We start from the raw sequence: 22,584 nt of genomic DNA, 5'->3' as shown, positions 1-22,584 counted from the left end.
AGTTGTCCCATCTTCCCCACAACATTTCCTAAAAGTATTTTTTACAAATAAAACGCTCTAACTTAGCGTCGTGAGAATACCGTTATATAATTCTGTAAATATTCTGGGTTTACTACCTAATGGGACGATAAATAATAAAAACAAGTCCCATCTTACCCCGCCCACTAAATACGAATATGATGTAACGTATTCACAATTTACTGATTGATGTTTTCTGTGAAATCATTCGCCTAAGCGAAACTCAAATAGAATAAAACTTTTGAGTTTCAAGATACTTTGACTTCACGCAAAAAAATCACCACCGAAAAACATTGTGTGGCGCAATTAACCTCTACAAAACACACACGCGCGTTTATAATAGCGGGCGGCATACCGCGGTACATTCATTCACTTCCATTGAGGTGGCCTGAAAAGTGCGCATTACTAAATGTCAATATGTCAAGCAAAGACGGGCGCGACGGAGCGAATCAAGACTTCTGGGTGGCGTATATTGATCGACGAATTGAACGAGATTCGACCGATCACGAAAATATCGGCTGTCGTTTCGCGTTACTACAATATACCACACGACTGACACGGGATTTTATTTCGATATGAAGATACACTGCTTCTTAATCTTCACCTACTCTTCTTGCGTTCGCGGTTCAGTGACGTCACTTTTGATGACGAAATTCCTCGTGACGGCGCGACTCGACTGATGGGGCAGTGACGACCTACGATCGTAAGAAACATGATGTTTAATGGTGATTTTTAAGTATCATAAACCGAATCTGCCGGGTGTTCGTCTTGGAGTGGAAATGGTAGTTAGTTTGGATTGTCCAGGAGTGGCGATTCGAACCCTGTAAATATATTGAAGTTAATAGACTTGTTATGTGATTATGCAGATGTATGTTAACAACATAATCGACATTAATTGCAACCTAGCCACAAACTAATATTAATAAATTTTAGACGACTACATTTTGTAATAAAAATTAAAAACCGTTTAAAAAAAACTGCAGAACGCAAAACTATGCAAAATTTTACAGTTTTTAATTTTTCTTCTATTACTTCTTATATTATGTGTGTGTTGCCGTAATAAACTTATATTTTTCATGTTTATTTAATACCCACATCTCGGATCCTGGTTTCTTCTCACTTTCTTGCTCCTTCTTTCTCTTCTTTATTTGTTCATGAGCAATTGAAAGCTCCTCCTCCATTTGTGACATTCGCTCTTTGGCGGCTGCTCTCTTCTCCTGGAAGACAAAAGACCAAAATATGAAAATAATATTTTTTCAAATTTACCCACAAATATTATTTCGAAATGAAAATTTAATTTAGAATTCCAATTTATCACAAAAAGTTATCCCCAATTTTGGTTTTTATAAATAATTCAATATTAATCTGGTAATTGGTAAAAACAGTAGAAACTTTAGATTTTGTTCCTTATAATGGAATAAAAACTAAAAAAGCCATTTAAAAAAAATAATAACACACATGTCTTGATTTAGCCGATTCCTTCACGCTGTAAAACATGGGACCAAGTTCAGCCAGCCATTCTCCTTCTACAGCTGTAACATTCTGCATGTATTCCTTAGACGTCATCACCAGCTCATGGTAGACAACATAATCTGGTGTAAATCCCATTCCAAACAGAGATGACGTTGGGTGCAGGTGGCAAGGCATGCCCGTACGGACGTTCACATATTCCCCAATGCCCTGGTTGGAATGAAAACATTTTTTGACTGTTACATATTTCGTAGCACTTTTTCCTGACTGCGTTTCTTAACACAAGAATCGTCCTGCCAAAGCACCAAATCAGAGTCAGATTTAAAAAATTTATTACAGGTATGTTGTACTGCAGTGGATTTATGCTATTTTTGGCTATATTTTATAGCACCAGCTCCTTAATACCACATACACACTTTTTGCATGGTACAAACTTTATGCGAATGGCGATTCGCATAAAAACTAGCTAATAGCATAATTTTGCATGGTTATTGATTCATGCGGGTATTATTGCTCAGTTGGCTTATTTTAGCGCTATATTGCTAAATCTTGTTCATAATATCATTTTCAACGGTTACTGTGCTATCACCAACCAAAAGCAACTCAAAAAGATTTGCTTAGTAGAAGTAAATCTGTCCTTAAACCATATTTTTATTTACTCGCATAATGCGAGTAACAACCAAACTCCTACAGCAAATGACGCGTTACAACGTTATGCGTCCTAACTTTTCTTCTTGGGAGTAAATATACACGAGTACTTAGCCTCATAAAAGCTACCATGCAAAAAGGGTAATAGTTGCCATACCTTCAGCCTTGCAGCGTGGTGGAAATAAGCTGCACAAATACATTTCCTTATTACATCCCAATCATTGCCTGCCGATACAATCTTCATCTTCTGTTGGTCAGCGATCTCTTTAAGTTGAGATCGAACTTCTCGAACTTTTCTCATTGCTTTTGCATGGATGAAGTGTTCGTTGCACCATGTGGATGAGTATCTATGGTAGGGTAGGGGAAAATGGGACGCCTTTTTATTCTATTTCTCGCCACATTTGGTAGAACATTAACAACATTCGAGGAATTATAAAAATGTATCCTCACGGCTCCCATAGACCATTGTTAATTGTTTAAAAAACGGTTCAGGATATTTGGATATTATGTGCTAAAGGTGTCCCATCTTTCTTTTTAAGAGTTGTTAGAATAGATATAACTTGGGTATCAGTGCGTGGTTGGGAAGTGACAGTCGTTATAACACAAATGTTTTGTTGCATACACCTTGTGCTCACTTACAAGTTACCACCTATGTAACTTTGTGGGTGACTATTTTATGGGAACTTTTTCATCTTTGTATGTCAAACTTTTAAACACACAAGAAGACAGTGATAGTTTGAAACGCAATTTTGTAAAACAATCAGAAAATGTCAGGATAGTCACCCCAGGTTTGGCTCCTATAGGCATAGATAACACCTATAACACCTCAGAACGAACCCCCACCCACCCATTAGTTTTCCATTGCTGATATACGTTAAGTAACGTCATATGATCACTCTCAGGCACGCTGAATTTCTCTCTTTTTGCGTCGCTCTCTTCTTCCCTACCAGTTGGTCGGTAGAATATGGCAGGTACCGACAGCATGGATACTATTATCTGTTGTTTTAATAAAAGTATTTGTAAGATTTCGTGAGATGGTAAGAGTAAAGACCATTTTTGGTATTATTTATAATTATAGATGTGCGAAACATAAATTTACAAACATAAAACAAACATACAATTTGATACAAACATATTACAAACATAAAATTTTTTTGAAAAAAAAACACAAATTTACATCCTCTTTATAAAAATACACAAATTACAAGCAAATTTACAAACAAATTTACAAAGATTGCTATAATATTGTGTTAAAAAGGAGAAAACTACTAAGCATAATGAGACAAGTCTCTTTCTGTTTTTTTTTTTGTTTTTTTATTATTCATTATTTTTTATTCCATTGAAACTATTATTATTTATTTTCTTCTGTAGGAATTATTTTTCCCACAAAACAGACATACCAGTATCTCAGCACTACATTCCATCTCAGTTGCCACAATCATCATCTTAGACAGGGGTGGATCGAGTGGAAATTCCACCATGTTCCTCCCACATGATGTAAGGGCACCCGTGTTATCAAGGGCACCGAGTATCCATAACTGGTACATGGAGTTCAATATGTTGTCCTGTGGTGGGGTTGGATATTAGAGGCTTGAATTTCACACTAAGTTCAAAAAAATTCCAAATAGTTTGACAAAAATTAAAAGAAATGTATAGTAGGATGGGGGAAGATGGACAACTTTTCATTCTATTTTCTCATACATTTTGGTAGTTAACAAAGAACATTCAAAGAATTATAAAACTTTGCCCTCGCGACTTTCATAGACCATTGTTAATTGTTTAAAACACGATCAGGATATTTATATATTTTGTACTAAAGGTGTCCCATCTCCCCCCACCACACAATATAAAAGAAAATGCAAAAAAAAATTGAAATGCAAAAACAACACCATGTTTTATACATGTCGTGGCCACATTTTACCGTATATGTAACTATATTAGTGATTATTGTTTTCTGTATGGCTGATAAATTTGACAACTCAAATGGAACAGCTCTACTGATTTGAAGCAAATGTGTGATGAGTAATAAAAAACATATAGTAGGGTGGGAGAAAATGGGACACCTTTACCACATAATATCTAAATACCCTCATCATGTTTTAAACAATTAACAACGGTCTATGGGAGTCGTGAGGATACAGTTTTATAATTCTTTGAATATCCTTTGTTTCCCACCAAATGGGACGAGAAAATGGAATGAAAAAGTGTCCCATTTTCCCCCTACTCTACTGTATATGTCAGTATGTCACAGCTTCTACTTACCATGGTAAATAAATGTAAATCAGAAAAAAAGAAATATTAATATTATCCACACCTGGGGTGGGGGGTCCATGAAATGAAACTTGAGCAGGTCTTGCACACCAAGCGATTTCAACAATAGAACAACATTTGCGAGGTTTGTGCGTTGTATCTCGGGCACTGATGCTGTTAACATCTCGTGTTTGTATTGATTCAGTGTATATAGACGATAAGCAACCCTGGAAAAGATAGGGACAAATTAATGATGTGAAATTGTGGCCTAGGAAGCTATGTAATTGTAGTCACTACATTGTTTAATTTTAAAGTTCTGTGTTCTGTTTCATGCGTTTATAGTTGTTAATTTTGTATAGACAAGCAAAATTTTATTGGGATTAGTAGCCTATTTAAGTAAGCTAATGTATGGACTTCTCCTACGGACAAGCACCTAAAATAAATTAATGTAGAACCCTGTACTTAGTGTCTAACCAAAACTTTAAAAAAGAAATCTTACCTTTACATTTTGTATAAGTTATTACACAAAAAAAACAACAAATAAGTTAAAAATCTGACCGGATTTTTAAATATGTTTAAGATAATAGACAGTTTTTAATGTAGCAAAATATTTTAATAAGCAGTAATAAGAAAAACATTGAATAAATATCTTTTTTTCTAAATTTGTATCATAAACCTCTCACAATAGAACAGTATCATAAAAAATAGCATAGAATACAATCATAAACCCCTTACCCTGCTTCTGTTCTGCCAGCACGACCCGATCTTTGGTTTGCGTTGGCTTGTGACACAGGAAACACAGATAAAGCATCCATTCCTATGCGGGAGTTGAACACCTTCAATTTACAGAAGCCGGGATCCACCACGAAAGCTATTCCATCAACTGTAATGTAAATACACATATTTTATGAGTGAGGTCCTTGTCAAGGTCCTGGTGTTGGGCAATATTTGGCCAATTACCTCACAGGCCAGGGTGGTACTGCAAGGACCTCACAATTCGTTTCTGCTTCCATTCTTTAAGGGTGAGGACGAGGTCCTTGTCAAGGACTTGGGATTTAGGCCAGATTTGGCCAATTACCCCAACAGCCGAAAAAGTCGACCATATTTTGAGGGCCGCTACTTTTCCAAACTTAGGCAATAGACAATACCTGTAAGTGATGTTTCAGCAATGTTAGTTGCCACCACACATTTCCGAATCCCATCAGGAGCTTTCTGAAAGATCTTCGCTTGGAGGTCAGAGGGAAGTTGGGAGTAGATTGGGAGCACAGCAAGAGGAGCAACATCTTCTAAGTTCTTCAATCCTCTCTGTGGAAGATGGAGGATTTTTTAAATAGATGTTTTAAAGCAGTTCTAATACGCTTAAAACACATTTTGCAGTTAAATAGAAAAAAGAAGCGTAGTCTGTACACCCATATTATTATAAGACACAGATTATTAAATATAAGATACGTCATTATTTTTAAAAGTTTTTGAGCCTAAAAATTAAGGCCAGTATCAGTCAAAAATGAATTGTAAACAAAATAAAATAAGGGTTATTACCTGTTAATGTATCGCATGTAACTTCAATGTCTTCTTGTCCAGGCATGAAGATTAGAATATCACCTAATGTTATATCATATGTTGATTATAAATATTTTGCTCATTCTTTATAAGAAAGGCCCTTTAGCGAGCCACGTCATGAGAACGGGGAATTTAAGCCGAGTTTGCCTATTACTTAGACAGGGTTCTACAACCCTGTGATCACTGGGTTGTAGCAATTACCATCAAGTTTCTTGTCAAAAGACACAAAGCTGTCAATGGTATCAGCGGCAGGCATTAAACCCAGTATTTTTATATGTTTTTATTCTTTGTGGGTGAGGTCCTTGTCAAGCACCTAGGATTTAGGCCAGAGCCGCCAGATTTGGCCCATTACCCCAACACCCAGAAAGCCCACTTAAAGATGGCTGTACACAGTATCCGGCGTGCGAATTCGCATGTGAAGTCGTATGCAAACCCATTACCGAGTTCCGCATGCGGCATCGAAATCCGGACAAAACAGACAAAACGGACGAATTCCGGATACTGTGTACAGCCACCTTAAGTCTTTCATGTGACTGGTGCCGCGACACCATATAACAGTCAAACACTTCGGTTAGACTTAGATCCAAGTACAAAATTCAATAAAAATTAGACAAGCAAATGCCTAAAACTGTTTCTGCCAATGGAAGAAATGCACAAACCAACCTTTTCTTCCTTGTACATGGATTTGAAGGGCTTGTTTAACAGCAGCTTCCACATAATCTTCAACCACAGTTTTACTGAATAAAACGTCAACAGCAAAAGTACGACCTGGTATCTGTGACCAAGATTTTATTTAGAGCAAAAACTGTTATTTTTAAAAAAACAATATTTTTAATTTAAAAATAATTAACTATTTTTAACTACAAGTTACTTTTTACGTTTTTAAATTTTTTTTTTCCTTTTTTTAGAAAATAACTTTTTTTGTTTTTTCATTATAGTAAAGGGTAAAAAATATTTATTCGTATTTAAATATTGTCATTTTTTATACTAGTATCAGGTTAGTAAACTTGAAAGTCTTCAACCCATTTTTTCGCAGATTTAGACTTTAGGCTAAGAAAACATTTACTCACAGTATAACTTGGAACGTTTCCAAAAAAATGGCAAAATTTTTCGGCATCCATGGTGGCAGATGTCACGATAAGTTTAAGGTCACGGCGCCGGGTCACAACCTCACGTAACAACCCGAACAGGACATCAGTGTTAAGCGAGCGCTCGTGAGCCTCGTCCATGATAATACAGCTATAGCAATCGAGGTCAGATTCACGAAGAGACTCACGGAGTAAAATACCATCAGTCATGTATTTAATGATCGTTTTCTAAAAATAAAAATTCAAAAAAATATTTTTTTTTCGCCTAAATATTATAATACCATCAGATATGTATTTTATGATCGTTTTCTGAAAAATAAAAATTCAAAAAATCCTGTATTTTGCAGCTAATTAATATATTATTTAGGTAATGTAAAAAACACAATACATTCTACAATTGTAATTATAATACAAAGTTACAACATTAATAGAAAAATACACATAGCCTTAAAAATCAAAAACTATGTAAATTTTAAAGTGAATTTTTTTTGAAAATTTAAAAAAAAAAAAAAACTCAAGACAAAAATCCTTTTAACAGTTGACATTATTACTTTAAAAAAATGTTAACAGTTTGTAAAAAGAAAATTTTTAAAAAATCTAAACTTTACCTCACTAGTAACGTCTTCAAACCTGATAGCGTACCCCACATCCTCACCCAGGGAAACCCCCATTTCCTCGCTCACCCGCTTTGCCACCGACATAGCAGCCACCCTTCGTGGTTGGGTGCACCCGATCATACCATATTTGGAATATCCGTCTTCGTGTAGATACTGTAGAAAAGGAATGTAATGTTTCATTATATGGAAATAATTTCCCATAACACTTCATGTACCACGAAAAATGAATACATCTTATGTCTAATACTTTTACCCCTCAAAAACACATTTGTTACAAATAATTCACCCTAAAAAACAAAATCCAAAAGTTTTTTGTTTGTTATAAATAATTCAACCTAAAAATTATAATTCTAAAATAACTTTTTTGTATTCATATGGTAGGCTATATAATTTATTGCAATTTTTGTTAATTTTATTCCAAACCTTATAAAATCTTGTTAAACAGAAGATGAAACATTAAAATAAAATAAATTATACAAATAACACATTAAAAAAATGAATAATAGAAAAATCGTCTTAAATTTAAATGTTATTCAATGTATTTCCCAAGAACCCCACTGTCACGTCAGGATATGCGATTGTTTCCACCATTACGGATCCTACAGAGCGTGAATTGCCCATACAAATGTATAATCGGCATGTGTTTATTTGGTGTTTGTAAGCGATACAGAGCCAGGAAAAAACATATAGCGGTTGTTTTAACATTTAAAATATAAGTTCTAATATAAATCTTGTTTTACAGTATAAAATCTAGAAATCTATGTGGAGTAAATTAGTACTTTGACTGGTTTTTCAGCAGCCATAACATTAGATTATTTTTGCGCCATTAGTATTACGATATGTAAACATAAGTAACTGAGCTAACTGTGTAGTTTTCCCTGAGCCTGTTTCACCGATGATCACAACTATGTTGTTGTCTCGAACTATATTCAGAAGCTGTAAGTAAAGTGTTGAAGAATTGTGTATAAGAATGTTAGATACTGTAAAGTGATTTACAGAAGAATGACAATTTAAGATTTCTATTTCATATTAGATATATAAAGTTTTTTGCTCAAAGTAATATTAAGTTTTTCTTTTAAGAAACGGAAAATAATGGTCAGCCATACTTAAAAAAATTCAAAAAATCAGATTCCCACAAAGTTACATATGTGGTAACTCTTAAGCGGGCGAGGTATATAAAACAGAAAATAAGGTATATAAAACAGAACACCGGTGTTATAACGACTGTCGTTACCTGTCATGGTAAGATAAATAAGTCACATTTATAAATTAACAAAATCTTACTTCTTCTTTTACAGCATAGATAGGCAGGAATTGTCGCTGTTGGGTGAGAGTTTTACTTTTCGCAAAGTCACTGCTGGCTTCAGATTTCTTTCCCATGTGTTGACTGAAGCGTTGTGAGGATTTAAAGTCGCTATCTTCGCTCATGTCAGGATTCTAAGTGAATACAAGAATATACATAAGCCAATGAATGAAATTCTTTTTTTTTTTTTCACAGTAACGAAGATCACAGTAGTATAGCCTAATGTAACGCTCTGTGGTGTTGTGTTCTGTTTGCCATTTGAGTTCGCCCGAGGCAGATAAGGCGCCATATACTGTAATTATTATTATTGTGTGTAATGCGTGTTTGCTCCATGTGCTCGCCAAGTTTTCTTCTCTTTCTGGGCGTGGCAAGAGTTTTTAATAAGGATGGAAGTTTAAATACCTTTTGGTCGCGATTGGTTTTGATACCAAGTATACCACTCGCTACACTACAAAAGAGAAAAGACCAGAAAGTGAATATAAATAACACAACAGCCTTCAACACAATAGTCAAAGTTTTTTTTTATGCTCCCAAAAAAAAGATTTGTTTTTTCGCCCTCCAAACAATAAGCTTTTTTTTACCCCACCAAAAAATAAATTTGTTTTTTTGCCCCACCAAAAAATAAATTCGTTTTTCGCCCCCAAAAATAAATTTGTTTTTCACCCCCAAAACACAAATTGATTTTTGGCCCTCCCTCTCCCAAATAAATAAAAAAATCCTTTGTTGATCATCTTACCTCTTTATCATCTTCCTTCTTGATCCCCATGATGTTGCCGAGTTTTGTTCCCGCCAACTCCCAATCCTTCCTCTGTGACTTCTTCCTCTCCTTCTGTTCACGATACTTTCGAACAAGAAGACTCCCGCTCCTTGCAACCACTGCCATGTCGCATGTGTTATCCTGTAATTTAAATATATGGAAATATAGACAGTTTTGTATTTTTTCAACATGTTGTCCTGTGTTGAATGCGATCTATTTTCAAATTTCAATGTGTTGTCCTGTAATTTAAACATATGGATATGACTGTAAGTCTGTGATGTATTTTTTCAATGTGTTGTCCTGTATTTAATGCGACGTATTTTCAAATTTCAATGTGTTGTTCTGTATAACCATATGAAAATTTAGACTGTGATCTATTTTCAATGCGTTGTCCTGAATTAAATAAATAGTTTTTTTAATTAAGATGACATTTCTTAATTTTTTTAAAAGGTTGAAAAAAATAGGGAGTCCATTGATTTTTTAAAATTTTTAAGGGGTCACGTTGTAAAAAAGGTTGGGAACTCCTGTGTTATCATGTATTAAATATATCATATGAAAATATTTTTCGAATATATATTGTTGAGAATTTGGTGCCACAAAATATTTGGTCTAATGTAAATACTTTTATGAAAAAAACATAAAATCATAATCTACACAAAAACAGAACAAATCAACAAAATCTCACTTTCAATGGAATAACTGGTTCAAACTGCTTCGTGAAAACGATTCTTCCATCCAGGAAAGGAGGAACGATATTATGCACGAAGAGATGGACTCTTGCTCCTCCAAACTCATTCAAGTCCTCATCATCGAACTTGGTCTGGAGGACGACACCACTCCGCATCATCCGGTTCGTCTCCCATTTCTCATTATCCTGGAAAAGAGGGGAATTTGAAATTATAAATGTTGAAGGTCTTTGTTTCTTTTACAGTAGTCTGTAACTGTTACTAAATAGAAGTCTTTATGTACTAGCTTTGCTTTACGATTGTTTTACATTTAAATTGGCAAATTTTCTTTCTTGACTTTTTTGTTGATTTCTATAACCATAATGTAACAACCTGCTTGTAACAATAACAATTCACCAAAACAATCTATGTAAAAAATAAAAATTGTGCCAGGTTTTATTTTGGTCAATTTAACTGTTTACCAAAATATTTATTCTAATAGAGTTGCTTTAGGGATTCCATGTAAAACATAACGAATGTGTACTTGTCAAAATAAGCAAACAGTTTTTTGAAAGTTAAAAAACCTCACTTCATTTATTTGTTTTCTATGAGCCGAGATTCTCTCCTTGCGTTGTTGTTTGATTTGTTGTTCTCGTTTTTCAACATATTCCTCCGAGGAAGAATTGAAAGGATTATTTCGTTCGTCGAATCCTTCATCCATCATATACCTGGGGGGGGGGTGGAAAAAGACTTGTGTAAAATTTAAAACATGGAAAATACGATAAAGCCAAAATATTCCTAGAAAAAATTATATTGCTAATAAAAAAAGGCTTGTATACCATTTTAAATTATGGAAAATAAGTTAAAGCCCAAAATACTTTTAATAAAAATTATATTGTTTTGGAAAAAGGCTGGTATGACATTTTAAAATATGGAAAAAAGTTAAAGCTGAAATGATTGCTAATAAACATTATATTTCTTAATAGAAAAAGGCTTGTATAATATTTAAAAAAAATGGAATATAAGGTAAGCCCAAAATATTGCCAATAAAAATTGAGTTGTAAAATCCAAAATCAAACATAAATTAAGTACTTTAAATTTCAAGTTTATTAAAAAAAAGCTTGTTTTCTTTGTTATCATGAATTACATTCATAAAAAATATGGTAAAGCCCAAAATATTATTAATAAAAACTGAGTTAAAAAATCACAAAGTCAACCAAAAAAATGTGTTTTTTATCTTATCATGAATTACAATTATACTTGCATAGATTTATCATTATACATAATAAAAATGCTTCTTTTTAGATAAAGTTAAAAAAACTGAACAAAATATGCGAAACAACAATATAATCAACTCACCAATCCCTATCAGCTCGTAGTTGTTCCTCTTCCCATTGTTGCTTCTGTTCATCATTCATGTCCGATGCTGCAAACGTTTTATATTTACAACTAGTGGCGCAACCAGACAAAAATAAAAGAGAAGAACAAAAACAAGTTTGTTTTTCTTAAACTATATATATATTTTTTTTTTAATTTCAAATAAAATTTTCTTTTCCGAAAAGGGTGAAGGGGTTCAGTTGCAACTTGCAACCCCCAAAACCACCCTTTGTCTGCGCCACTGTTCACAACAATTTAACAACACTGTGTTATAGAACATGATCTTATATCTGTAAGTCATCAAGTCTTACCTTTACCCCACTGTGGTGTCTTATTCTCACGGTTCCACTTATTGTATTTATATGAAGGGGTTGGAAGGGGGGTTTCATTTGATCTTTTTGATCTAAACAAAAGAAACAATGAAGTTGTTAAACCTAGAAGTGTAAGGTGACATTTTGACAAAAAAACAACAACTTAGAGTTGGAAAAATGATAGAACTTTTCTGGGAAATAAAAGTTTGATAACTCTTATATATATATATATATCTTTAAAAAAATATGGGTTTACAGTTGTAAATTATGCTGATATGATACTGGTGACTGGTCCATGTATTATCTTAAGCCGTTTGGGAATCTATACATGAGTTAAATGCATTCATAAAATGAAAAAAAAGCATATTTCTCTGCACTGTCAGATACAGCTAGCGACAAACACTTAAATTTTAGCTGCCCTAATTCAGTTTCCCACCTCCTGCTCGTCCCTTCCCGAAAATCTCTTCTTGATCCAGGAGTCTCCCTTCCTCTGTGTATGGATGGTGATGGTGACTCCCAGGATCGTGATGAGCGTCTTCCTGCATCATCATCTGCCTCCCATGAAGAGGTTTGTGGAGTTCCTAGAGACATGAGTGACTTATTTTATTTGTACGACACAGGTAAAAATTATCAAAAAAGTCTTGCTTAAAAAATATTCATTAAAAAATAATAAATTTAAACCAATTTAAAAAAAAATTTAAATAGCAAAAAATTTGTTTAAAATTACGAAAATTTTATCAATTTTTTGTTTTCGCATTTTTATTTCTACCTCTGCCATGTACTTTTGGTGTATCAGGATACATGCTTGACTTGGAGTGACTTGGCGTGTCTTCCCATTCACTTCGAGTGCTTCTTTCACTTCTTCTATCTTTCTTCTCTCGCACACCTGTTAGAATATGATGTTTTTTTGGGAATATGTAAATACTAAAATGGAAACATGACTTTCCTCTTGGCCTAAAGGATAAAAAAATGGTTCTCCTTTAAGGTTATCTAAATTGTAAACCTTACAGAAAAATTCAAAAATAAATTCACCCACAAATTACATAAGCAATAACTTGTAAGTGGGCAAGACTCAAGAGGTGTATGAAACAAAACACCCATGTTATAACAGTAGTGGCTACAGTGACAAATATGTTTCATTCATTCATTCAAGTCAACATGTCAAAATTCGTTTCACAGTATCAGGCAGTGTCTGTAAGAATCAAAACTAATTGAATGTAACTTGTTTTATCCTGCCAGATTACGAGTTACCACGTATGTAACTTTTTGGGTAATTGTTTTTTCTATATTGTATAGTTGACATTAGTGATTAGTTTATACTTTTCTGAGAGTTTTTAAGTGTTAAATCCCGTATAAGCCTTTTATGGAAGTTTTACTGCTTGGCAAAGTAGAAAAATAAAGTTTAGCTTCTATGCTTACAAAAGCCTAACCTACCATCTTTAGAAGAAGCATAAACCCCCTCCTTTCGTTTCACTCTGTCCTTATCTCTTTTATCTTTACGATCTCTATATGTTGAACTGACACCACCAGTGTAGGATGGTGTCTCAAATCTCGCAGGTCGGTAATGTCTGAGTCAAAAAGGTTATTTTCGTTAAATTTGAAAATCTTTTTTATTGTATCTGTTAGTACCTGTCATTGTGGCCATGTTTTGAACGCCATTTTGAGTCTTTTTCGTCACTTGCTTCTCTTTTACTCTTTTCTTCGTCTTTCTGGAAATTTATAGTATAATTTTATACATAGAATGTTTGAATGAATAAATAAATGATAATTTTTTATATAATGCATGTGTTAAGGGGCAACAACAGTCGTTATAACAAGAGTGTATTGTTTCATACATCTTGTGCCCGCTTACAAGTTACTACATAGTACATATGTAACTTTTTGGGTAATTTTTTATCTGTGTGATAATATGATTGATAGTTTCATCAAGATATTTGTCGAAACAATTTTTGAACTAATTTGTTTAACTGAATAACTTAATTCTGGTGTTTTTGAACCTTTGATTATGTGTGAAAGTCTCATAACTGATCCAAAAAAAAGAACATATAACGATAAAATTGAAACAAACACATATATATACTGGAAAAAGCCAGCCAAAACAAGAAAAAAAATAAACTAAAAAGTTGAAAAACATACAACTCATACTAACATGCCGCATACTAATACACGATTTGGTATACAATACCTTCAATGCTGCTAGCTTATCTAATCCAAGTAGCGACGGTTTGCTTTCTGGTTTCGTAAACACATGTGCTTCGCCTGTCGTTTTTTTCTTTTTAATAATAAGTCCGCCTACAGAGTCACCAGCCGAGCCTTCTAGGCGGTGAATGGAACCCTCGTCCGCAACGTTCATCCGAACGTTTTTGTTATAACGTACGTTAAATAACTAGTATTTTAAACAAAATATATCTATAATACTTGAAACAGTAAAAACGATTTGCGACGTTTGATCACCGCATGTTTGTGCAAGCAGACCCCGTGTTTTTTCTTTTTTCTCATTTTAGTTCTTTTTTCTTCGTCTTCTCTCTTCTCTCTCTCTTTCTCAAAACCATTCAAACAGAAATTAAATTAACATACAATTTACATTTTATTTTTGGGGTTAAACGGTAAATTAATTTCTACTCACACTCTATAGGGCACATAATCAAGGCATTAAAACAATAAAAATAGGTTTGATACTATATTTACAGAATAAACTCCCAAATATATCAACCAATAAGTGCACTACTTCATTCATATTAGAAAGAATTCAAGTTATTAGTAACTTTTGCCTATTCTGTCCAAAGAAGTAAGTTTTATATAGACATAAATTTCGAGTAGGAATCAAAAAGATGCACATTTCAGTAAAATCATGACACACTTGTAAAAATGATCATCAAACATCAAAAAGATGAAGAATTAATGCATACACACAAGATAATTTACACAATTAATGACGTTTTAAACGCATTTAAAGTTTCACATTTACTGGAAAAATACGACTTTCTTTCTCAGTGTAGTTTTAAACTCTGTCATCTGCACGGCAACTTCACCAGCTTCTTCTGCTTGCTTTACCATGACTGAGTTGTTTACCTGAAATGAAGGACAAAATATAAAAATCAAAGCATTAATACTAGAATCAGACATCTGCGAAACCAATATAGGCAAAATGTAAACAGTGAAATACTTTTTGTTACTCATTCTCCGTCTTTCTGGAAACTTATACCATAAATTCATACATAAAATGTTTGAATGATTAAATAAATGATACTCATTTTATCCATGCGTTAAAGGGAAACAACAATACAAAGTAAGCAAACAGTAAACAGCAAGATTCTTTCTATTAGAAAATTGGTACATATTTCCGAACAGTGTGTATTCTAACAAAATCACACAAATTTAAAATGCAGTGCTAAATACCCTCCTATGTTTTTTACAGGTACCGCATATAACATTAGTTTAGACATTTTAAACTGTATTTCAAAGTTTTTACGAACCTTTGTGAGTATGCTGCATATATCATCATGTGTGTTGTCTTTTATCACCTTAGAAAGAGTAGTAACATACCAGGAGCCTTCACATACATCTCGGTATGCCTTTGTTCCTGGAAAAAATAAACAAATAAACTAGGGCAATGCTGATATCAATAACTAACCTTTATCTTTGGTTAAAATATTTTATCAGAAATTGGTTTGAACCAGTACTCATAAAAAATCCACACATTTATATTTCACTATCTCTGATTTATTGATAATTTTGGGCACAAATATAGTGTTTAGGATATTTAGTATACCTGCAGCTGTTGCATAGGAGATAAGCATATCTGCATAAGAATGTGCGACATGGTGGGCATCTGTTTCCATTGTTTCATCCACCCCCTCACCCATTGCATCACTTCTTACATCACCGTTCAAGTAGCCTGTATGATAAAAGATACCTTTATGATAAAAATAGCTTACCATAAGCATATAAGAGCGTTTTAACATTAACATACAGGATTTTTTTTCCAAGCTTATGTAGTTGTTTCACCATTAATTAGTTCTCTATCTATTAGTCGGTTCATCAATGTGCGGCAACCACTCAGATTAAAACAGTAGTCGACTTTATTTAAATTAATCGTAAGTTTGTAAGCTTTGCCTATAGTAGCTATGTATGAGAATTAGGCATAATTTCGTGTATTAACCTAACAACCACAGTTCTACCACTTACAACACAAGTTTTATGCACAAAAATATATACCTAAGTCCACTTTTATATCATCAAATTGTTCTGTTGCATCATTCTGCACTGCAGCGTTCTGTTGTTCTGAAACATTTTGTGATTCAGCTTCAGTCCTTCCAGGGGGAGAAGCTGGGTTAAATCCAATGGAATCTGCTGCAGTTGACTTAACTATAACAAAAAAAAAAAATATATTGTTGTGTTCTTGGGTTTGTATTGAGACGCCAAATTGTAGAATGAAAACTAAGGCGAGCACACACGTATATAAAGGGCACTAAATTGCAACATAGCGACACTAATTACTACACAATTAATAATGAAACACGCTGACTGCGGCACATTGCGCAAGTCTCGTGGCTAAGGCATGCCAGTGCCTTTCTGTCAGGGTGTGCTCGGAGGCGTGTCCATAACAAATATAAAATAAAAAAATGGGTAAAACAGATCACCTACCAATTCTGCAGAACTGTAGAAAAAACAGTTTTGGTTTCTTGGCAAGACCAGGAGCTTCAGAGGTTGAGAAATATTTGGTGAGTTCTTCAACCGTTATGCGTTGCTGGTCAATCCCAACAAAGCAATCCTGATTATCACCTGCGTTCAAATGTGTGGATGTTAAACTGGGAATTAAGTTTACCTGAACAAGCCTCAAAAACTAAAGATTTGGTATATAAATTTGCTGGAAGCGCCATTTTAAGAAAACAAGTTTTTTTATCAATATTTACAATTTAAGATAATTAGAAATGGTTAAAAAACATTTTAAGGCCAACAAAATACCTTAAACATCAGTTAAGATACAAAAATAAATTTGTAAAAGATTTATTATAGTCTGTCACTCTTACGTTTTTAAGACTTAAATGCGCTAAGACTGAAAAAGATTCTAAAATTAGTTTCTTACTTCTTTCCCCATGGCTACCAACATATACCAACGTCATCGGTGCATTGACACATTCCCGAGAAAATTCTCTTAACAACTGGTGAATTTCCTGAAAAAAAGGGAGATCAAGAAATTTAGAAAACAACAAAGGGAGCAGTAACAAAGATATGAGAAATTAAAAATAAGATACTTGTTATGAATACCGTGTACAAAAAATGGAAAATTCATAAACAAGTTACAACATTGGATTGTTTCACTGTTTAAAACTTGAAATCAACAGCGCTTAGTAAATAACATCAAACTAGTCCCCAGATAGAGTTCTGTGGGTCAAGAATCGGGACAGAATCGGGATGCTTGAGTCAGAACATGAATAAAGGAATTTACTATCGTGAGCATGTCACTTTCAAACATACAAGGGTATTAGGGTAATGAGCCAAATCTGGGATAAATCCCAGGTCCTTAATGACCTCACCCATACAGAATAGAAATAGAAATCTAACTAATTAAATAAACTCACAGCGCCACGCTTGTCAGTTGCAACTGTGACTTTGAAGCCAAGTTGTTCCAGCAATGATTTCATGTTCTGTGTATCTTTTTCAGCCCCATCTCTGTTTACAGTTGATCCGAAACATATGTTGTTTATAATAAGAGCCTTGCTTGTCCCGAAGTTCTCAATTGGGTAACACTGAAAAAGTATTGCTTACTATACAGTAGGTTGAATGAGTTTACTTATTTACATCACTGCCTATATGTATATCAGTGGATGGTCGTTTTATCTTGACATTATCAAGCCAGAAAGATTGATTGTCCATGAAGTGCATGTCTGTTGTTGAGAACTTCATTCCTATAAAGGAGGGAAAATAAAAATGAACTAAAATTGTAGCAAATTTTAAGCTGACAAAAACAAGTATTCAAAATTACAAATACAGAACTAAAAAGTATAAAAATGAAAATGAATCAAAAATTACAAATACAGAATTAAAAAGAATAATACTGACAAATAATGGGGTAATGATAAAACTCTGGTCTAAATCCAAAGTTTCATAGCTAGCCATGCCATAGGACCTCACCCAACAGGTATTAGTAAATAATGACTATGACAATCAATACAGTAAACAACAACAGAAAGTGTTCCTATAGACTTTAGACTAAAAACTAAACTGGTCACAAATGAAAGCCAGTTTTCCTATAATATTACATTATAGTTGCACAATTTGCATCCATTCAATGCTTAAGCCATACTGGATTAAAATGTTGTACGTAAACAAGCAAAAACAAACCATTTGATAGGTTGATGTATGAACCTCCCACTTTCTTTCTTTCCTTCCCATTTTCCCCTTCAGTGTCTGGTGTAAAGAATAATAATTACTACCCTTTTTATTGTAACTTACTTACTTTTATCCTGCCTGGGCGGAAACCGACAGTCATTACAAGTTTACAACACAGGTGCTCATACACCTCATGCCAGCTTATGGGTTATCATACAAAAGTACACATAGGCCTACAAGGGCAGCAGCGACAAGCCTTGAACGGAACCCATTACCTCTGGGTTACAGGCAGGCGCGCTAACCACTATGCCACTGCACCAGACGCTGTGGCACAGTTTTTAAGTACAATAATAAAAATTAAATAACTACTTTTGTATTAAGAATAATCAAATAATTTTTAAAATCCATATATATTTTCTCTAGCACCGGTATGCAACACATAGTGTTATTGTGGAAGGGAAAAAAATTATAATGCTTTATTAATTTAAGGAAAACTTTCACAAAATCTGTGAATCTTTGAAACCACTCAAACAGTGTTTATTGTTTAAGTGCTTTCAACCGTATTGTAAATTTAAAACAACAACCAATCTCATAGCCCATAGGTATCCTTCAAGATGTTGTGACATGCCACTACTAATAATATTCTATAATGTATACTGTAGATACAATATGATATATATAAGTCCTACTTACATTTGGACAAAAATGTGGCTCCTTGATTGTTGAAAACAACCTGCTCATTTGGCATGACAGCACACTGTGAAAACTGACCACCCGAGATTTTAACTGATGTGCTGACTTGATTTTGTCTTGGTCTTTGGTTAGAAATCCCATTAACTTCACAGGGAAAAAGCAAACTTAATATTTTAACCATTTTTAAGGTATAGAAACTTTTAACCACTTTTAGAGTATTTAATCATTTTTAAGGTATATTTAAGGTAAAAGAGTGTTAAACAAAACACATAATTTATTAAAAATGCATATACTGTGTTGAATATACTAAAATAAGTTGCAAATTAGGATATTAGAGTATCAAATATATTTACTCACGAGTAAATGCTGGTATGTTGGTGGTAGTAGTTGTAGTTGACCTGAAATTTTTTGTATTATTTTAAAAGTCAAGTAAAGAAATTTATCATAGCGTCTGTTGTGATGACAGTCTTTAAAACATAGGTGTTCCGTTTCATACCATGAACCCACTTACAAGTTACCACACATGTAACGTTTTGGATGATTGTTGTTTTGGGGGGAACTTTAGACAACAGATAAGGGATTATTGTTTAGAAAAGGCTCGACGCTGCTACCATTGTTGGCGTATGTGTCCTTGGGCAAGACACTTAACGGCAGTTGCTCCGACCCAGTGGTCACTAATGGGTTGTCTAAATTATCAGCCATACATAAAAAAAATTAAAAAATCCTAAAAAAATAATCACCCACAAAGTAACATACATGGTAACTCGTAAGCTGGCACGAGGTGTTAAACCTCGTGTGATAACGACTGTCGTTTTCCGGCCACGCGAGGATAAAGTAAGTTACATTCAATACATTCACATTCAGAAACAACTACAGTTACGTAAGACACACACGTTGGTTGCTGACCATAGAAATTGTGTTGAGCAACGAACTCATAACTTCTAAGCTGAACGCAGACACTCTAACCTAACTATTGTGCGTCTTATATTTTTAAGGTCAAAAAAAAATTGATTATTACCTTGTTGCATCATTGCTTCCTGGACTGAAACCAGTAGCATCACTTTGAAGACCAGACCCTTGTTGTGGAGTGGTATTGTTGTGACTTTGAAGCAACTGCATTGCCTTTTCATTGGGATTTCCATCCATTGATATTTGGAAGGCATACTAAAAAATATTAACATTCACTAACAAAAAGTAAAGCGATTAAAAAAAATATTTTTATGAATAGAGTAAAAAGTAATACAGAACATTTTATCTTTACTGGAAACCACTTTGTTATAGTAAACTAGTCTGCAGAATATGGCAGTTTCTGACAAGATCTCTCTTATTTTTTTTGTATGCCTGTGTGCTATTAATAAAAATCCTATGCAATGCACATACATTTCTAAGTCACAATAGGCAAAACTACTTTAATTTAAAACGGTTTTAGTTTATTGCCTAATTAATTGGCATGCGTGGGGGAAAATATGGCATGCATAACCAAAAGTTTCTAAACATAATCACTTGGTACCTGCCATACTTTACAGACTGGATAGTAATTATCTTAAATGAAACAAGAGTACAAAATTTATAGGCCAGGCACAGGTATATAATTTTAAAGTAGGTCCATATTTTAGATATACCGCATAGTGTGAACAATTTTGTTGCAGTTTACCTGCTGTAGTACTGGTAGAAATGTCTTAATCAAGACAGGATCATTAACAATTGCTTTCACATCTGCAGTGTCATATGATGATAAATCAGCAGCAGATGTTATTCCACCTGTATTGAATGAATGAATGTAACACATGGAGCTATACAGAGAAGACGGAACATTTTTTCCGCTAGAAGGCGATGACAAATTCGTTTCTCTATTTTATGGGGAGCAGTTAGTTTCACGGTTTATACACATAAGATATAAACCTCTAACCCTTAACTCCTAACCCCAAACTCGTCAAACAAAAACAACTTGAAAAAAAAAAGATAAAAAAAAGTATTCCACTGTGCGGGACTCGAACCCGGTAAAAATGAAACCAAGGGAGTTTACGACCGCACGCAAACCGCTACACCACAGACTCGACGACAGTAAACACAACGAAAGAGCGTATATAACCGACCTAATGTGGGAAATATGTTCTTACTAGTGTTTTATGTATTTAGAAAGGTATTTTTATTATTTAATTAATTTGTTTTACACTTATTAACACTTTGTAGTGTGTTTTGTTCGTTTTTCCGTATTTTTTAATTTAAATAATTACCGCCTCTAGCGGAAAAAAATTTCCGTCTTCTTTGTATAGTCCCATGTGAATGTAACTTACTTTATTCTCGAGTGGCCACGTTTCTAATAATCTAACTTATATAAACTAGTTTTAAATCTAACCTTTCCATAACTTTTCTGCTGTGCCAGGTTTCGCCTTTAAGTTTTTAAGTAACTTCAAAAAGGACGGTTCAATTTCATCGCCCATGTTTTAACTGGACGATAATTTGTAACAGTTATACACCTTAATTTCAACTATTTATAATTCTCTAAAGGAATAAATAAAACCAGTTATAAAAAAACAGCTACTTTTAAAAGTGAGATATTAACTGGATAGGGAACTACAAAATACATTGGAAACAACGGACGAGGCCAAAAATCAAGGGGATTTATTTCTGGTGGATCCCCGATTAGGTTGTTTTTTATCACGTGACCATAAAATATGATATAGTTATAAATTTTGCCAATTTCTCGCGGGAAAAAATCAAAAAATTGGGACATCTTAAGCAAACACATATTAAATATATCTTAAAGTTCATGAAATTTATTTAAAAAGGTAGTTTTTCCAACGCTTATATATATACACGCTTGGACACTCTTTTCTTCGTCTTTGTTTCTTTCTTTCTCCTGAAGAGGAGTAAACAATCAGGAGAGTCTGCCGCGTCACGCTTCGTTGCAGTTACAAAAGGGGCAATTTAACCATTACAATTTGTCCATATATTTTAGTATATTTTGGTAAATAAAACATTAATAAAACATTTATAAAAAAGTAATAAGCTTTCTATGAAGTAACTAGTAATAAAGTTATAAAACATTTCTATGAACATTTGCACGTGGTTGGTAGAATGAACCGCTTTAAATCCTCTTTCTGCTACTGTCGCGTGTGTGCGAAGGATCTCTCAGCTTGTAATCCGCGTCGTGGTGTTTGCGAGGATGCATGAATAAAAGATGAATTTCTGTGCGCCAGCAGATACAGGTGATCGATAGCTTAGGTCTGTGTTGTTATTATATGATTGGCACCAAGTGAACAAGTTTCAAAAGTTTTGTGTAATAACAAAAAAACAATAACAGATTAATCAAAATTATATATATATATACATAAACCTTACACGTGCTTTAACTTAACAAAAGAAAGGTATAACTGCTGCTGAACAGTTTAAAGCGGACAGGTAATGTTTCCTGCAAATGTCCGTTTAATGCCTCTTGCTGTCTTCACAGCATTCGACCTTTGGGCAACTGCTGCATATTGGGATTT

At 33.8% G+C, this 22,584-nt stretch overlaps 2 protein-coding genes across 3 annotated transcripts in view; both read right to left on the bottom strand.

Annotated features, from left to right (window-relative positions):
- Positions 1 to 563: 563 nt before the first annotated feature.
- Positions 564 to 14,502, bottom strand: LOC100177285 (pre-mRNA-splicing factor ATP-dependent RNA helicase PRP16). The gene is made up of 25 exons (XM_018811305.2): positions 14,250 to 14,502; positions 13,694 to 13,773; positions 13,499 to 13,632; positions 12,834 to 12,950; positions 12,501 to 12,645; positions 12,065 to 12,156; positions 11,736 to 11,802; positions 10,966 to 11,104; positions 10,397 to 10,585; positions 9,691 to 9,852; positions 8,936 to 9,088; positions 8,507 to 8,587; positions 7,643 to 7,804; positions 7,017 to 7,262; positions 6,610 to 6,721; positions 5,926 to 5,988; positions 5,535 to 5,687; positions 5,122 to 5,269; positions 4,451 to 4,613; positions 3,537 to 3,701; positions 2,984 to 3,132; positions 2,294 to 2,483; positions 1,477 to 1,698; positions 1,114 to 1,235; positions 564 to 839 (listed from the first exon to the last, which is right to left on the bottom strand). The coding sequence occupies exons 1-25, from the start codon at positions 14,415 to 14,417 to the stop codon at positions 758 to 760; spliced, it is 3,504 nt and encodes a 1,167-aa protein (XP_018666850.1). The 5' UTR covers positions 14,418 to 14,502; the 3' UTR covers positions 564 to 757.
- A 130-nt stretch (positions 14,503 to 14,632) lies between these two features.
- Positions 14,633 to 22,584, bottom strand: part of LOC100179627 — a 9,153-nt gene continuing 1,201 nt past the window's right edge. The window contains exons 1-14 of one of the 2 annotated variants that reach the window (XM_002129619.4): positions 21,453 to 21,600; positions 20,748 to 20,854; positions 20,112 to 20,257; positions 19,451 to 19,491; positions 19,094 to 19,237; positions 18,413 to 18,478; positions 17,870 to 17,976; positions 17,650 to 17,817; positions 17,154 to 17,241; positions 16,712 to 16,849; positions 16,283 to 16,432; positions 15,837 to 15,962; positions 15,541 to 15,647; positions 14,633 to 15,136 (exon numbers count right to left, since the gene is read on the bottom strand). In XM_002129619.4, the coding sequence (XP_002129655.1) occupies positions 15,029 to 15,136; positions 15,541 to 15,647; positions 15,837 to 15,962; positions 16,283 to 16,432; positions 16,712 to 16,849; positions 17,154 to 17,241; positions 17,650 to 17,817; positions 17,870 to 17,976; positions 18,413 to 18,478; positions 19,094 to 19,237; positions 19,451 to 19,491; positions 20,112 to 20,257; positions 20,748 to 20,854; positions 21,453 to 21,537 (1,581 nt within the window). In that variant the 5' untranslated portion in view covers positions 21,538 to 21,600 and the 3' untranslated portion in view covers positions 14,633 to 15,028. Of the gene's footprint in view, positions 15,137 to 15,540; positions 15,648 to 15,836; positions 15,963 to 16,282; positions 16,433 to 16,711; positions 16,850 to 17,153; positions 17,242 to 17,649; positions 17,818 to 17,869; positions 17,977 to 18,412; positions 18,479 to 19,093; positions 19,238 to 19,450; positions 19,492 to 20,111; positions 20,258 to 20,747; positions 20,855 to 21,452; positions 21,601 to 22,584 lie in introns of those variants that run through there. The other variant, XM_018811347.2, reaches the window with a different exon arrangement.

The sequence above is a fragment of the Ciona intestinalis genome, chromosome 3 (genome assembly GCF_000224145.3).
Source record: "Ciona intestinalis chromosome 3, KH, whole genome shotgun sequence".
NCBI classification, from domain to species: domain Eukaryota; kingdom Metazoa; phylum Chordata; class Ascidiacea; order Phlebobranchia; family Cionidae; genus Ciona; species Ciona intestinalis.
This window is presented reverse-complemented; position numbering and strand designations above follow the sequence as displayed.